Below are 16583 nucleotides of genomic sequence, written 5' to 3' on the forward strand. Positions count from 1 at the left end.
AGTTGTGATTTTTGTTTTAAAGTTACCTTTTAGAAGGCAAACAGATGGCTTTTAAGTGATACGGCTGTTCCGTGCTGAGCTGATAGTTTATACAAAAGCACTCAACATCTAACATATACCTAGATGCTGAATGAAAGCTGTATAAAGTTGTTAAACCATTAGTTTCTGATAAATGATAGTGTTGTTGTTTTGAACTTACTTAAAAAAGTAATTTTGAGATGTAATTAACAAAGTCTTCTACATATTTTAAATTATCCAGCTGCTTGAATGTTCCTTGCCTTATGTTTAACCATTGTGGGCGAAAAGGATGGTTTGCGCATGTACAGTTAAATACACTTAACCTTATCACTGTGTCTTACCCTTTACATATGGGCATGGACAATGATATTTGTGGTCTTGCAGAGCAAATATGAAGAATTTATGATGTTTGTTTTCACCCGGATCCTCAAGGCTGAACCGAGCTTCACTTTGTGCATTGGCGTGTTACAAGTTTCTTCGCAGTTTATAGCAGCTGATTGCCTGAGAACAACTGTAGAATCTTCTAGTTCTGTGCTGGTGAAACAGAGATGTCCTGACGCACAGTATTGTCCCCACCTAGAGCTTCTTACCTATGTGTGTCCTCAGGGCCACTCAGGATTTTGTACCCTCTTTTTATGTCACTGTCATTAGCCTATCGTATAATATTTTAGTGATTGAAGAGTTAGTGTGTTAAATCAATCCATGTATGGAAAATGTTCTGACCTTGATCATTCTTGTTCACCTCTGTAACCCTTTTCTAAATCTGCCTTTTTTCTTCTTGAGAGAGAGAGGTTAAAGGGGAAGGGAATGATCGGAACTGTGCCAGAATTCAGCCTGTCAGACAATGTATATTTTAGAGCTTATTTTTCCCCTCTCAAAATAATTACTTTTGTACATTTTGGATTTCTGGTTAAATCCTTTTCCCTTCTTTTTGTTTGTAACGTGAAAATATACGAGGTAACAGATCTGACAGAATAAGGAGGGACATTGAAGTTGTCTCTTAAATATCTTCTAAATGGAAAGTTTAGCTATTCTACCCTGAACAAGGAGAACCCTGGTTGGGTGTGCTTTAAAATACACCGTCCTGCCTGCCCCAGAGCTCTGCAATGTGCCGGCAGAGCGGGTTTAACATCTGTGCTGGCCCGGGCGCCGAGAACCTCGAGAGTTCCAGCAGGAAAACAGCCGTGCTGCTAATTCAATGCGACACGGCGAGCTTTGTAGAGCGTGACTGTTTCCTCCTGCAAGGCAACAGGGTTTATTTCCAGTATGACAGTGAAATGTAATATGATTATGGGATAAGTATGTGAACACTTGTGTTGGAGCTTGTGAGCTTGTCTGCTGTGAACTAGATATTTTAAGACTGCTAATTACTCTGAGCTGAATGATTACATTTTTTAATAATGCTTGAATCTAGTCAGTGATACAGTTCTTTGAACATCAGATACGAGCACATCTTGTAAAACATCCCGTTTAAGAAGATGAGGTTTATTTATTAGGTAAAGTATATACATATTTAGAGAGAAAGTGCTTGATATTAAACTGGTAAGGCTGAAGCACCTGAAGATCTCTTCCCTCATCTGAAAGTTTTAACATAAACATTCTAGTTATGATTTCCCTACTGTCATAAAAAATGAGTCAGACTTATTTTCTGAAAGATCCCTCATAACAGAGGGACTTGCATGCTTAAAAATATTAAATATTTCTTTTCCCCCTCATCGTTTCCTGAAACTGTGTTTCTTGCATCAGAGTTGACGTAAAAATAAGCAGTTGTGAAACTTGTTCTCTGCTTTGCCTGTGGTGGTGAAGTATTTTCGATTGGTACGTCCACCTCAATCTTCGTAACAATGCCATCCTTTTTGAATATTAGCTGTTTTTTATTCTCAGTGGTGATATTCGGACAAGAACATGTTCCTGTAGTAATGGTGAATTGCCTGACTTGTCCACAAAGCAACCACGTTCTCCAAATGTCCTCACTCGGAGTGATTTAATGATAATTTGTTTCATAGGTTGACAGTGAAATAATCTATGGTGTATTTATTGTAGCAACATCAGTAAAAAGCATGATGCCTTTTTGTGTGAAATAATTCTTAGCAGACAGTAGGCCAAAGTCTTTTCTTTGAAGCCATGGACAATATAAAAAATGAGATTTTAATCACTGAACACTTCTGTAATAGTCTCTTGTATCTAGAATAAGACGTGCTGATACAAAGTATTTCCAGTTGCTCTGAGAGGTTTTGGACAGTAGTATCAAAAGATGATGGTTATCCTCTAAATTATAGATGGGACATTGATGCAAATCAACAATAAAAATTTAGATCGGTTCCTATTTATGGCAGGAGTATGGCCTGTAAAGAAAAGCAAGCATGCTGTTCCAATTGTATTCAGTTATTTACTGTCTGAAATTTTTACAGTACTTTAAAAATGCTTTATTGAGTGTGGCAGCGGACATATTTAAAGATGCTTACTAAGCTTTTGCATAGAGCAGATCCCGTGGTAGCCTTATTTTGGGGAGTATTAAGAGGCATTTATAGACACCCATCTCGCATGAGATCTCCTGCACTGCTAAAGTGAATTATTGTTGCTGTAAATACTGGGTCGATAGCTCAGCAAGGACCTTACTGGGACTGAGGGCTAAAGGAGCTGCTGTAGTAAAATGGTTGGTAATAGAGTAATCTGCTATAATTATGAGAGACCTTTTACAAAGACAATATCAAATATGCTAGAATTTGCCTTGTTTCTTAGGCACTGGCAGAAGCCGAACCCTAGATGCTGCTCATACCACTTAAACCCTTTCCTATGTAGGTAATGTGACACCTTTTAATTTGTTCAAGATCTTCAGTCTTTCCTAGTTCTGCTGTAAAAAGTTCTTCTGGCTCAAAATTATTTGTGACATACAGCTCTGGGAAAGAAAGGCCTAGAAAATGGAGTCTAAAAGAGATCATTAATTTAACTTTCTTTCTAACATTTCAGATTTTCCTTCTTGCCTGTCCGCCGTGTCGGAGTGCGATGATTCTCTTCAGGTAATGGCTCTTCCTGACCATCTGTCTACCTGCATAATGTATTTTAGAAATTAATCGCAGCTTAAGTCATAAAATATGAAGATATATATCCAGTTGGAAAGGTGTCTTGGTTAGAGTGAAAAACAACACGTTGAAAAGGGCCAGGGCTTAAATCTTGGGTGTTGAGCCCGTTACCCTCGGTTCTGTTGTACTGGCAGTTTTGGGCTCGTTTAACAACATGAATGAGCTCAATAACAGATGAGAACGCAGGCATCTTTCTACAGATTAACGTATGGCCTTGTGTAATTTATGTCATGTGCCTCGTACCTTTTTATTATCCTCACTAAAAATTAGTATCTGGGCTTCACTGAAGACTATATGTGCAGTATGGGTCTAGTTTTAAAATTGTGAAGATAAGGTCAATGGTGAAAGCAACTTCTTGTTGATTTGGGTATTTCTCAGATCTCTGCAACCTTTCCTAAAGTATTGGGTGTTGTTACTAACTTAGGAACCACAGAGAGCACGAAAGGTATGTCTGGTGGCCAGGAAATCCTGGATTTACTGGGCATTTGCAGAAGACCGGCTGCAGAGTGGAGGCCGCAACGTTTGTTGTGTTTCAGACCAGCCTTTCTAGCACCCTGACAGCGTGTAAATTACATTTGAGGAACTGTTTTGAAATTGTTGAACCTTTTTCCCCTCAAGTTACTTCTGCATTCCTAACAGTTTTATGACAAGCGATGTTGTAGAGAGAGTTCATTCCTTCACCTTCTGTCTTACATGAAGTAAGGCTGAAACAGTACTGATAGTATTTTTCTGTTCTTGGGATGCAACAGTGGTTCAGAAAAAGGTGTCTGAAATCTATACAAAATACAGTATGGTAACAGTACTTCCCTTCCTTATTCTTTGCTTAGGGCTTGCTGTTGCATTTTGACAAATGTAATTCTTCTTTTATTTAAGGGACATCTTACAGATTCCATCCAAATTTATTTAAGGGACTTTGAAGCTGTACTTTTGTAGAGCTAGACAGGAGTAAAGACCTTAATCAAATATGCTATTTTAAGCTCTGAAAGAGAAACAAACAGCAAAATTCCAACTATTTAGCGGCTTGCATCATGAACAAGATTAACACAAATGGGCTGTCCAGGCTTTCTAGGAATCCAAAGCTCATTATAGAAAGCAGTCCTACTTCAGGAAATCATTTAAGAGTGTATTTAAATAAATGTTTTTGTCTTGGTTATTGCATTTAGCAGCATCTGGTTACTGCATTAAACAGTGGCTCTATTCAAATTCAAGCCCAAAAGAATCTTCTTAAATCTCTTCCTACCTTTTATTGAAGAGATACTACATAAAATATGTGAAAACATTGCGTTTTATTTTCATCTGTGAAAATAACATCACATCCCTTTTCTAAGGTTGCAGATGCATATGCTGAATGGGGCCCTCTTGGCATTGCTGTTTCCTGTTGTTAACACACGCCTGGTGAGTGTACTCGACTTTTCCTCCTCCTTTTTCCTTTAATTCTAGAAGATTTTCTTTGCAAAGTTGTTAGACCTTTGCTTTGATGATTTTTTTAAAAGCTCATTTTACCAGTCTTTAGGTTCCTGGTACAGGTCATTGTAATGGAGCCGAAATACCCATCTTGTGCTGTTTTGTATTTATAAATCAATGTGGAAAGTTAACACTGCTGTATTCTAAGAGTAGAAAAAACCCATATCAATTCCATCCTAGCTTTTCAATGGAGGCAAAGCAGAATGGCATTGGAAGAGGCTTTCATAGGTTAGTGTTGTGGTCTGCGCTCAAAATTCAGGTTTTTCAGACTATATGTAAATGTGAGATTCCTCAGGCATGGAAAATGCCAACTCTTGTTGGTTGTCACCCTCTCTCCCCCAGATTAGACAGAGCAGGTTTCTTTTTTCCATCCAGCTTTTCAAATCTGCTATAAAACCCTTGTCTCCTGGGTGGAAAATTACCCTGTTGCTGTGCCTGGTAAGATTCTTAAACCTATGGAGAGTTAATGGTTAGAAACGTCATTCTGAGTCTGAGCCACATGAAATATTTCCAAGGAGGATTTTTAAGAGCTGTTTTGCCTGCACAGGAGGGTATCTGTCTATGTGTATATGCACATATGCCGACATGCTTGTTCATTTTTTGTCATTTGACTTATTTCCAGAAATCTGCTGCTGCAGTTATTTAAATGTCTGGTTTAAGACAGAGTTCACTTAAATTTATCTGCTCGCGTGTTTATGGTGCCTGGATGAAGTACTCTTATCTGTATCCATGCAAAATGGGAATTAATATTAGTAACAAAATTGTTGTGGTCTTCAGACTCCATTACTCCGTTTGCAAATCTTGACTGTCTTTATAAGATTAATTATAAAAACCCACATCTGTTTTGAACTTTACGGATGATATGCTATGTTGATTGGCCACACTGGTAGCTAAGAGACCTGAAAACTGACAGCTTTATTGTTGGCTTGGAAATGGTTTCTTTTCTCCCCTCTTTAAGACTATAAAATTTTGGACTGAGGCACAGTTTAGTTACTAGAGAGAGGATAATACATCTGTCGGCTTTTGCATGGTAAAAATAATCTTCCATACAGCATGACACGCACGGGCACAGAGGATGGATCATATTTTTTCAGATTTCAGTGGATTAAGTTGCATAGTAACCCTGGAGTTCTTTCAAGAATTACATTACCCTTCCTAATCTGGTAACTACATACATTATTTTCCATACTATGACAGCTTATGTGCAGTTTGCAAATACGTTTTAATAAAACCTGTTAGTGCTTCAGGGACATCGAATGATAAAACAAGTGATTTTTCCTGTTAAGGAGAGCTCGTTTTATTTTGTATTTCAGACGATGTAGTTTTTAAATAAATAGAAACTTTAGCATAACAAAATTATTTTTCTGGGTAACCTTTTAAAGACAAAATGCTGAAATATTTAATCAATCATTAGCTTGCATTTTCTCTGCCATTATCATAGATCTCATTTGTATTGGGGCAGTGGTGATTAAACAGGAAAAATACAGACTACTTACATAAAATTTGTTCCTTAATTAGGGATAGAGGAGCCAAAGGATAATGTCCAAGAGCAAATATTTTTGGAATAAATACAACTTAGGATATTTCTGGCCCAACAGCTGCTTGGTGGGCTGTTCTCTTTTCAGTATTTCTCCTGGCACAGGATAATGTGGGTGATGTTTTATGGCCCGGCTGCTTTGACCCGGATTCCCTCGTGGCAGACGCACATTCTGCTCTGCAACTGCCACTGCGCTTGTTTGCACTGACACTGTCCTGAAAGCCAGAAATGCTTCTTAAAACCTAGTAGCAAGTTAAAAAAATCACAATAATTGTGTCCATACTGCATGCTCTGGTTTGTAGTATCTAAGTGAAAAAGCTTTGATTCTGTCAAGAATTGTTGTGTCTCTATTCCTCGGCTTTTTAATTTCTCTTTTATGGTATTTTAAGACATATATTTTTAGTGCGTGCATGCTTCATACAAACATTTTGTAGATTTAGTGACTTCTGTAAGCGGTTGTAATGTTGTCCTGTTAATTTTCTTCCCAGCAGCTGTTGCAGGGCTGTGTTTTGTATTTAGTCATTTCCAGAACACCTCTTACAACACTTTGTGGTTCACTCTGGTAGGGTCACGTCTTTTTGCTACCAATTACATTGCTTAATGCACTGTCAGTATTCTTTTTGTATATACCATTCAATGCTAAATTATCCTGAAAACTAGTTTTTTTGGGAGTTGTAGCGTAATTTGACATTTTCCATTTCTATTCTGTTCTTTCCAAGAAAATACCTTGTCCGGGCATGGTGTCGAGGTGCCAACAATTAACAATTAATTATCTTGAGCAGCAGATGCGCCCACTTGTATTTATTTGGCAACTAAATATTCCAGATTTGCAAAATTATTTACAGTGTGCTGATGGAGTTAACTTTTGTGCTTTGGAATAGTCATTGGATAAAGACAGAACAGTTTGTTTCTTATTCAGTTAATGTTTGTGAGTTCTTATTGCCCTTTCATAAATAAAGGGTATTTTAATTTTCTCTCCTAATTTCATTCCTTTCTCATGATGCAAATAAGTGTTGGTCAGCATTAATAATTCACCAGAACATAGCGAAAACGTCCATGACCTTTAAGTAAGCAGAGAAGAGGATGGTAAGGGAATCAGATTGTTGGGTTCCCAAATGGGAGCCTGGAAAGGTATAAGAAGATACACAGGAATAGAAAGATTTCTTTTTACTCTGTATTTATATTCTATGGAGGACAGGGTAGGTTCTGATAACCCAGCTATGAGAGAAAATTCATCCAACTACCGCAAAGCCTTCCAATGTTTGCAGAGTAACTGTTTTGAACTTTCTTATTGCATTAGTTAAATTTTAAAGGAAACTCTTTCTGCTGGTTTAAAAGTGGGTTTTTTGCAAGATGATGTCCTGAAAATGTTGATATAGATAAAGTAAAAAAAAAAAAAGGCCGTGTCCCAGAGGTGTTGGACTTGCAGTCCCTGCTCACGCAGCTGAGATGGTGCAGTTTTAATATTTCCAGAAGCTGCTATATTCTATTATTAGAACTATTTGGCTTGAGAGGTATGCATTCTAAATCTGGTTTAGGAGCAGAATCATACTCTGGGCAGTACTTACAGTGCACTCTGTGTAGCGCCTCTGATCGTTGCCGACAGTATTTCTGTTGACTATTAAGGTAATAATTCAGTGTACCACATAGTTTGCCTGAAGTGCCCGTGCCTGCACAGCAGGATGGAATCATTATGGTAGCACATTATGTCATACCTAAACTGGCACAGGAAAATACCGGAACACTTGCACATTGGGGCTCTTGTGAGATTGTGCTTTGGTTGCTGTAGGCGCTAAGGCCCAGGTTTCTGCATCTTTCAGCAGTTACCTGTGCTATGCTCGTTAAAAGGGTATGAATGTCTAAGTCGAGTCTACAATCACACTTTTATTTGATAATGTCAATCTACGTTCTGCTGGTGGTGGTAAGGAGCCCTAATATTATCTCTAGAGGAACTGGAAAAATGCTGTTGCCGAAATTGGTGTTATTTACCTCGTATAATTCCTGTTTTTAAACTTGACTCTACAAGTGCCCGATTGTGCCCGTTGCATCATTAGCGTAGCTGGTTTGTGTAACCACATTGCGTGACCAGAAGACAGCCGTGCTGTTTTATGGGACACAGTAAACATCAAATACAGCGCTAGTCAAATACTCAAAGCACTGATAACGTACAGAATGACATTTGACATTTACTGGGCTTTATGATGGGTGCTCTTTGGAAAAGTCCAGAGTTTGGGAGCTGAATTCCTTCTGTTCCCTCTTCTGCCGTACTCCACGGTCTTTGGGGAGGGCGATGGAGGAAGAACTCCTGCACAGCATGGTGCTTGAGCTCTTCTTGCAAATGTAAGGCCAAGGTATCAATAATTAACGGAGGGAGGAGTGCTACTGTCAGAAGAGGACAAAACATCATTTATATTCTAAAAAAACTTCATTACAAAGTCTAAGAAGTCTGAATATTTATTTCCAGAGTACTTCGTTAGCATGCTTTGATCTTGTATGTTAGAAGAACTGTGAATGTCAGTAAGAGTTTGGTGTGGTTTGAAATGTGGATGATTTTATACCAGCGTTAATACCAATGAATTGCTGAAGCAGATGTGCTTTGCCACAAGTAAGAATCTTTAAAAGAGAAAAAATGACCTACTGTAACCTACTCTCTGTATTCATTTATGCTGTTAAGGGAGCCTGAAATATATGTTAGTGGAAGAAATAGGTAAGTTGCCCTTTTGTGTTGTACGATTAATTGTTTTAAGATTCCGAGTAAGTGAAACAAGATGAAAAGCAGGAGAAGTGATGCTGGCAAGGGAGACAGGAGTTTGGTGTGGTTGAAGATAGTGTGCCATGAACATCATTGGTTTGTTCTGGCGGAAATGCTGCTGGGATTCCACCGTGGCATCTGACAGGAGAGGACAGGTCCCGTGGGGCCCGTGGAGATAGTTGGAGTCTGGTTTATAATACACGTGGCCTTCATGGGTGATTATGGTCAAATATTATTAGAGGGACCAGCTCAATAGTTTGACTTTGCTCTGTGAGTGTTACTTTGATTTTTTTTTTTTTAATTTTTTAAAATTTTTTCAAACTTTACCACTTGCCGAAGTGCTTACTTGTATTCACAAAGAAATTCTTTAAATCCTGGTGGGTGATCCCTTTGACCTCCACGTGCCATTTCTCTTTGCATGTAAATGCTACCTGTGTGCTATTTGTGAGTGTTTTATTGATAGAACAGTTTATAGACTTGATCTTTAGAGGTAGGTGAGTCAGTTGCTCAGTGCGACTTTATGGTTCATCTTTAGTGTTTGTTCTCTGCGTTTTTCGTAGCCTGGCTGTACAACTTGAGTGCTTGGCTCTACAGAAGTTCTGCTTTTGCAGCTCTGTACCAGGAAATGCACTCGCGGAACTCACCAGGCTTCAGAACAAGCAACCTTTTATAGGGGAAAAAAAGATGTTTTGTTTTACACACACACAAAATATTGTCAAGGCTACTGCAGCAAAACAACTGTTACTGTGTTCTCAGAAGTGTCCTGAGCGTCGTGTTTGTGTAACGGCCCTCACAACTCAGCCAGCGTAGAAGCTCTTTTGAAACCACAGATACTAAATGGAGAATGCTCCTTGGCAGGAGTAAGTGCCTCACGTTGTGTTCTTTATCTCAGGAGCTCTTGTTTATGAAGTGTGCCTGTTCCAGTTCAGAAAACTGCTTTCACCTCTTCCCAAATAATTTTGAGTGCCTCACTTTGATCTCTGTGTCTTTCAACACGCGACAGCAGAAAAGGTTTAGATTCAAGAAATCTCAACTTCCCTGAAGTTCTTGCTTTTGCATGCTATCGTCTTGCTTGGGTTTATGTTTTGGTACAGAGTACTTGGAAGAAAATAACCCAGCAGATGGTATGGAAGGTTGTTTTAGCTTGGTCTTTCAAGAGTTGGCTGAGGTTGCCATCGGGACATTGTGAGCGTTTGGCTGGGGATGCCAGGACTGGCAGAATCCAGCTGTTGGCTTTAGCATCTTTGAGATTTAAAACAGGATGTAAGAATTATTGTTGAATTTAAAAGATCACTATATTAATTACCAGTTGTTGATTGACTCCTATTTAGGAAGAAAACCCAACTCTGTTTCAGCCTCTCTTAACTTCTGGTGATGTAGATATTTTTGTAATGTTCTGTTTCAATACTGTGACTTCAGTGGCTCAGAACAATAATAGAAAAGGAAGGTTTTGGGGGTTTTTTTGTCTTTCCTTCCCAGCAGACAAACCGCAGTGGTGGGACTTGCGTCTCGATTCTCTTTAGCCTGTAGAATGATAGAACGAGTCCGCATTTGAACCAAGGCTTTGTGTTACTCCTGTGAGATTTCCTACTTGCCTGGTGTTATTTCAGCTTTGTCAGTGAGCTGCAGCAAGAAGCTCAATTCTGAATTTTGAGGCTGAATATTTTCTGCTGCTGTTTGGTTTTAGATGTGCTGCTGTAGTTTAGCAAATAGGTGTAGGCAAAGGTGTTTACAGCTGGGAATAACTTTGAGAGTGCATCACCTTTTCTAGCTGATAAAGAGCTAGAATTAGTTGGGTCTCGATTAAGGGGCTCAAATTAAACACAGAGCTGTGGTTCAAGTTATTTTTAGCACCATGTGTCTGAGTTCTCTAAGAATTAACATGAAATCAAATAAACACACAAGTGACTAATTGTCATTTCCCAAAAAGCTGTCAGCAGGTGAGAAATACCTGATTTACTACTCACTGGTAACTTGTTTACATACGTCCTTCTGCAGCTTCTCTTTAAAACCAATAAAATATTGGTTGTTTTATATTTTATTTTATATTGGGTGAAGCTTAGTAATTTCACACGTGCATGCAGATTGCTGTGAATCAGGTCTTTTGATTTTTGCACAGGCCTCCTCAGTAATTACTTTTATATATTTATTTCTATACTTTTCTATATAGAAGACCTCATTTATAGAGTTCTGTCACTCACAAGGTAGCAATTATCTTTTCTCTCTAAATAGGCTACTCTGTCATATGGGGTGTATCTAGTTTCTGGTTTGATTACTTGAGGGTTTTGCGTTGTTCTTGGCAAGTTATCCTAATTAAGAGAGGGAAAAGAGCAATCTTAGGTTATTCCTTCTTCGTTGTCCTGCCTGGCTTTGCGAGTTGTCTGCTTGGAGCCCTGTGTTGCATTTGTGGCCAGGGGGATGGAACATGTACAGGTAGGTGCACTTTCAAAGCGCCGACCATTAATGTCATCTCTTTGTTAATATACACAGGTGATGAAGTAACTGCACTGAAGGGGTTGTCATGGGTCATACGGGAAATGGTTTCTTGTAATTCAGTTAGTGATGAAAAACATTGACAAATATTTTCCTTACTCCACAGCTTCCATTTGAAATGGAAATTTATTACATCCAGCACGTGATGCTTTATGTTGTGCCCATCTATCTGCTGAGGAAAGGAGGTAGGTTGGCTATTCAGTCTCTACGTGTTGAATGGGTCCCACGCAATGAAAAAGCTCTGCTTAAATGCTTACTGCAGGCTTTTCTCTTACTCCTTTTTACCAGTTTGCAGTGTGTTTTTACTTAATAGTTTCTGATGTTATGTCGGAGTTGTAACCTGGGTAACAAAGACTTCTTCTGCCAGGCACCGAAATGGCAGTAAAAACGTGAGTTTTTGCCCAGAGGGATATCAAGAATCTATCGGCGTAATTCGCACTGTTGTCTTGAGTAGCATCTCTGCTGTCTTCAAGTGTTCCAAGCTGGTGGTGGGGTGCATTTTTAAGACTTTGCCTTCCTGCATTGTCTCTTGAAGTACTGCAACTTAAAATGAGCTGGAAAAAATTATCATTATACCCCATGTAAATATTAATTGACTAGTTAGATAAAATCCTGAAATTCTGAAGCTCTAATGAAATGTAGTGGCACATATTAGTGAAATGCTTGCTTGTTATCTCTTCTAGCAACATTGTTAATACTGTGTTCCAATCACTTGTACTATAATAGTTGGGTAAGTCTGGGAATCCCAAACTGTTCCACTGGCAGTGATTTTTCTAATCGCCGCTCGTTAGAAGGGAGCGGTGTGTGTTCATCTGGTGTGATGCTCTGCCCCCCTCTAGTGTTGATGGGCCTCCAGCTGCGTTCCTAACAGACCAGAATTGTTTCATCCAGGAAATAAAAGATGATAATTTATGGTCCAGATGCTCAGTAACCTGTAACGAAAACCCTGAGAATGTGATGTCAAGCAGTGGGATACAATTTAGCAAACGCTCAGAACCACAGTCAGCCTCTTCCATTGCGGTGAATCTTTTGGGTTTTATACCAGCAGTCACTTATAATCCTTATTTCACTATAGATTTGTAACCTTTTTGGTTTTTGCTGCTGAGTGAAACTAAATAAAAATGATCCAAAGGAAAAAGAGAATTACCATACTTCGGAAGATCATTCTTTTTGTTTCTCTTAGCAGAGAAGTATGCAGGCCACATTTAATTTTAACCCATTTTGGATAGCTTCAGTTTCTGGCAAATAATGCTAAAGTGCAGTATAGTTGTAGAAGTTACACAATCAGTGCAGAAGTGGGAAGGGGGGACAGTGCAAACAGCCATGCAGTGTAGGCAATGACAAACCGAGCTCTCGTGGTCTCGTTAAATCACCTCTTTTGGTGGCCTTGAAGTTCCCACTTAACATCATTTTGTGTATTTAATTGGCTTTAAAGTTTGCCCTTGAATGTCACCTTATGTGTTCCTTTGATTTTTGTAGGTTGGTTTGTTGTTTTGGTTGTTTTGAAGCAAAGCTTCTCTGGGTTCTTCAGTACCTGTTTTCTGGGGCTGATAGGACCATGCCTATAGTTTGTAGGGCTTTGTGTCTTACAGTTGTCACCCTGGTGCCCTTTTCCAAGTGTTTGCCCTTTATTTACCAGCATTTGCCGCCATCTAATGTTGAGATGATAGCACTGACATTTCTAACAGAACTTAGTTGGCTGAGGATCAATGGAGATTGCCGTAGGCTGTGTATCCAATAACTGTTCAATTCTTCGCAGTTGGCTCCTGATCACCTGCCCGACTGTAATTCCTCGTTAGCAAAACGCCCGTGGAGTTTTGCGGTAGTTATGGCTGGGGCCATAGGAGACCTGATGCATGATTTTTGAAGGAAAAATACTTGGCCTAAACAGTTTTGTGTATATTTTGTCATTTTTTAAAGTACTGAGTAGAAGAACTGCTGCTATTTCTGTAAGGAATATGAAGAATAGTTTCTGAGAGCAGCAGGGAATATAAGCCCTGTCTGAGCTGATTCTGATGGCAGTAGCTGCATGCAGGGAAATGGAAATCCCCTGGCATCAGGTAGTATTTTGGGATCTACACAGAATTCAGAGCAGCTGTGGGGGAAACAGTGCTTTTCAGGCTTGTCCTCCTGAGAACATTGTTCCTGTTTTCCCCTGGAAGGGAAGTTTGGTCTCTAGGCTGGCTCAGCAGGCCGCGCTGCCAGAATTAACTCGTTGACCAAGGCAAATAAAACGGAAATCAATTAGCCCTTGCATTTTTATAGGCTTGAATATGAAGGAATTGTAATAGTTGCCCTGAGTTTTGGATTAATCAGGTTTACCTGTAATTGCGAGACCACTGAAGGAGAGTGTTCTGGGCTGGAAAACTGGCAAAGCTCTATTGAATGTAGTGGGAATGAAAGCAAGACATTCATTAGGAAATAGACATTATGTTAACACCCTACTAAACTGAAAGAATGTATTATATTTAGGCTCTAATTCAAACAGAGGAGTAATTTTCTCCTGCATTATATTTTCACAGAAATATTACTTTCTATTAAGTTGCATTTAAATTTTTACAAGCCTATCCTTTGAGAACTTTAAATGAAAAATGATTCATAAGAACACTAGCACAAGCCATTGGGCGGGGAGGAAGCAGTGCAAAAGAATTCGAGTCTCTTTGTTGATCTTTAAAGCCATGCTTCCATCTCCTAGACAGCAAACTTAACCAGATGGCATGTGCAAGGCCCACAGATTCGTGTTGCAGAAGCAGATGAGGAACCCCAAACTCTTCAGTCTATGTGCAATCCTTCCTATCAATGCTATTGAAATAATGAAGTTTAATTTAAACTGAAGTAGTCACTGCTGTGCTATTTCAACACAAGAGCAAATCTCCAGCCTACTTGGATGACCCTCATTTGAACACTCAGCTGTCTGGGCCCTGAGTATTTTTGAGAATGTGAATAGTGCCAGATTGGCAGTCGGATTACATTTTGGAAAGTGCTTAACATGTAAGAATTGGCCTGTGAATAGAGTGAAACTCATTGCTACCTATTGAAATGTATTTCCTATGTAAGCAGCTCGTCCCAAAGCCAACACAGGCCATTCAGACAACCACTCCGCTGGGTCTCAGTTGTCCTGTTTGTTTCTGGTGACAGAAAACAGCCTGCACTGCTCCGTTAACCAGTCATCTGTCAAAGAGCAGGACTGTAATCAGATCTATAGTGATTATTTATCTAATGAGAAATGTACAGAAAATATCCTAGGCATTAATTTAAAATGAGTTTCCCAGAGCACACCTGGGAATCTGGAATGCTCTGAAATATTTTTGTGTGAAGGTCATCATTTCCTTTTTGTCCCGTGATGTCCAAGTAATGCTACAGCTGAAAAATCACACTGTTATTTTCAGGAGTGCAAAGTCTAGCAAGGAGGGATTTTTCTATGATACGGCGAGATCAAAAGTCTCCAGGGAGTCGCTAATGTAATTTTTTAAACTTTGCAACGGAGGGAGGTTGTAGCAGTGAGAGATTCTGTGCTGGAGGAACCTGAGCAGCGTTCCCCTGTGACTTGTGAAACGTGATTCCCTGACTGGATTGAGGCTGGACATGAGAAGCTTGGGTTGAGAGCCAAGTTATGGCACCGATCTCTTTTGTCATCTTGTGCAGTTCCCTCAGCCTTTCAATGACTGCTTTCTCCCTCTGCTCGTGTCCCACGGTTGGGTTCTCCTGTCTGGTCTAGTGTTTATATGCTACCTGCACTCTAAATCCCCCCAGATATCCAGGTCTCTGGATTATAGCTTTTCTGACACATCTTCCAATATTTAATCATATCTAATGGGGCAGACAGCAGACAAAGGCAGATAAAAAAAGCCATTGTGTTTTTATAATTATCTGGAACTCTACTTCTCATAGCAGCTGAGCCACGTGGCATTGTGCATCTTCTTCTTTTGTGTCCCTAGATCAAGTCATTAAAGTCATAAGGAAAATAACTGTTTTTCCATATCTTGCACTGAAATTTTCAGGTCTGCTAGGAAGCATCTTGAGAACTCTGTAAACTGTTTTTTCTTCTCACCATATGATGTTTGAGTATTCAATTCCAAAAATAGTCTTGTATTTAAGGGCGCTTTTATTAGATCCAGTTTCCTTGGTACATTCTAGACTACGTGACTTTGTGTTTTGTCAGTAAAACGACAAAACCCAGTTTCAGGAGGAGAGAGAAAGGTGAACCCAGGAATAATGTGATATCTGAGTCATCATTTGAAGGGAAAAAATATTTACCTAACTGTGATATCTACTGATTATAACATTGTTTGTAGTGAAAATATCTCCAGAGCAGAGTTCATTTAAGAGCACAGCCTGTCGTTAATGGATTGAGTACTTCATACAGCTCTTCTGTTCCTGGGCGTTATTGATGCAAGTTTTGAATAGTTAAACAACCATAAAATTAAGAAGTGGCAATTAGGTTGTGTTCTCATGCAGCCCTGTGCTGGAACTGCCAATCCCTAGGTGAGCTCTGTGTGTGCTGAAGCCATAGCTCCCATAAGAAGCTGGTGTTTAAATATAAATAACCTTATTTTTAAAAATGCATTGTGCACTATTACAATATTTCAAAGTCATGTGGCACTTCTGTGGTAGAAGGAAAAATGAGGTAAAAATCACTGGTGTTGGTGAAAAACCAGCAAACTTAATGAGGTGTAACATCTTCCTGCTGGACCAGGAGGAGGGAAAAACTGATCAGGATGCTCCAGGTAAGAAATAAGGCTCTGGAATATTAATCACTGTAATGGTATTGAGGAGTTACCAGCTAAAGCTGATGCCCTGACATTAACTGAAGAGAGAGGGTTATTCATGGGTGTTGGATGGACACAGCAATACAGCTGGAATATTGATGTGTTCCTCTCTTTTCAAGGTATCTACACTCCAGAACCACTCTGCAATTTCTGGTGGGCTCTTTTATCCACGGGGTTTATGTTTGTGTATCATTTTAGCATCTTGCAGATTCTGGGACTGGTAAGTAAATACAGGTTAACAAATGGATAGTTCGCAAATGCATTCGAAGTAAGAACACTGACTGGTTTTTCAAAGTGTCCAGATATATATGGATAAGAGTACTTGCATGCAAATTTTTAATTGCGTGTTCCAGTGGGCATTTGCATCTCGCCTTGCACAAGTATCGATAAAATATTTCATAAATTTGTTATGTACCTGCGGAAATCCATCTGTTAAATGCACAACTGAATTTGGATCCGCTTTCCTT

At 39.3% G+C, this 16583-nt stretch overlaps 1 protein-coding gene across 2 annotated transcripts in view; it reads left to right on the forward strand.

The window, feature by feature from the left end:
- The window catches only part of TMEM164 (transmembrane protein 164), a 31693-nt gene that overhangs the window by 9232 nt on the left and 5878 nt on the right, over positions 1 to 16583 (forward strand). For both annotated transcript variants that reach the window (XM_065846405.2, XM_065846404.2), the window contains exons 3-6: positions 2989 to 3038; positions 4430 to 4496; positions 11454 to 11532; positions 16236 to 16336. In XM_065846405.2, the coding sequence (XP_065702477.1) occupies positions 2989 to 3038; positions 4430 to 4496; positions 11454 to 11532; positions 16236 to 16336 (297 nt within the window). The remainder of the gene's footprint in view (positions 1 to 2988; positions 3039 to 4429; positions 4497 to 11453; positions 11533 to 16235; positions 16337 to 16583) is intronic.

Source organism: Patagioenas fasciata, chromosome 11, assembly GCF_037038585.1.
Source record: "Patagioenas fasciata isolate bPatFas1 chromosome 11, bPatFas1.hap1, whole genome shotgun sequence".
NCBI lineage: Eukaryota > Metazoa > Chordata > Aves > Columbiformes > Columbidae > Patagioenas > Patagioenas fasciata.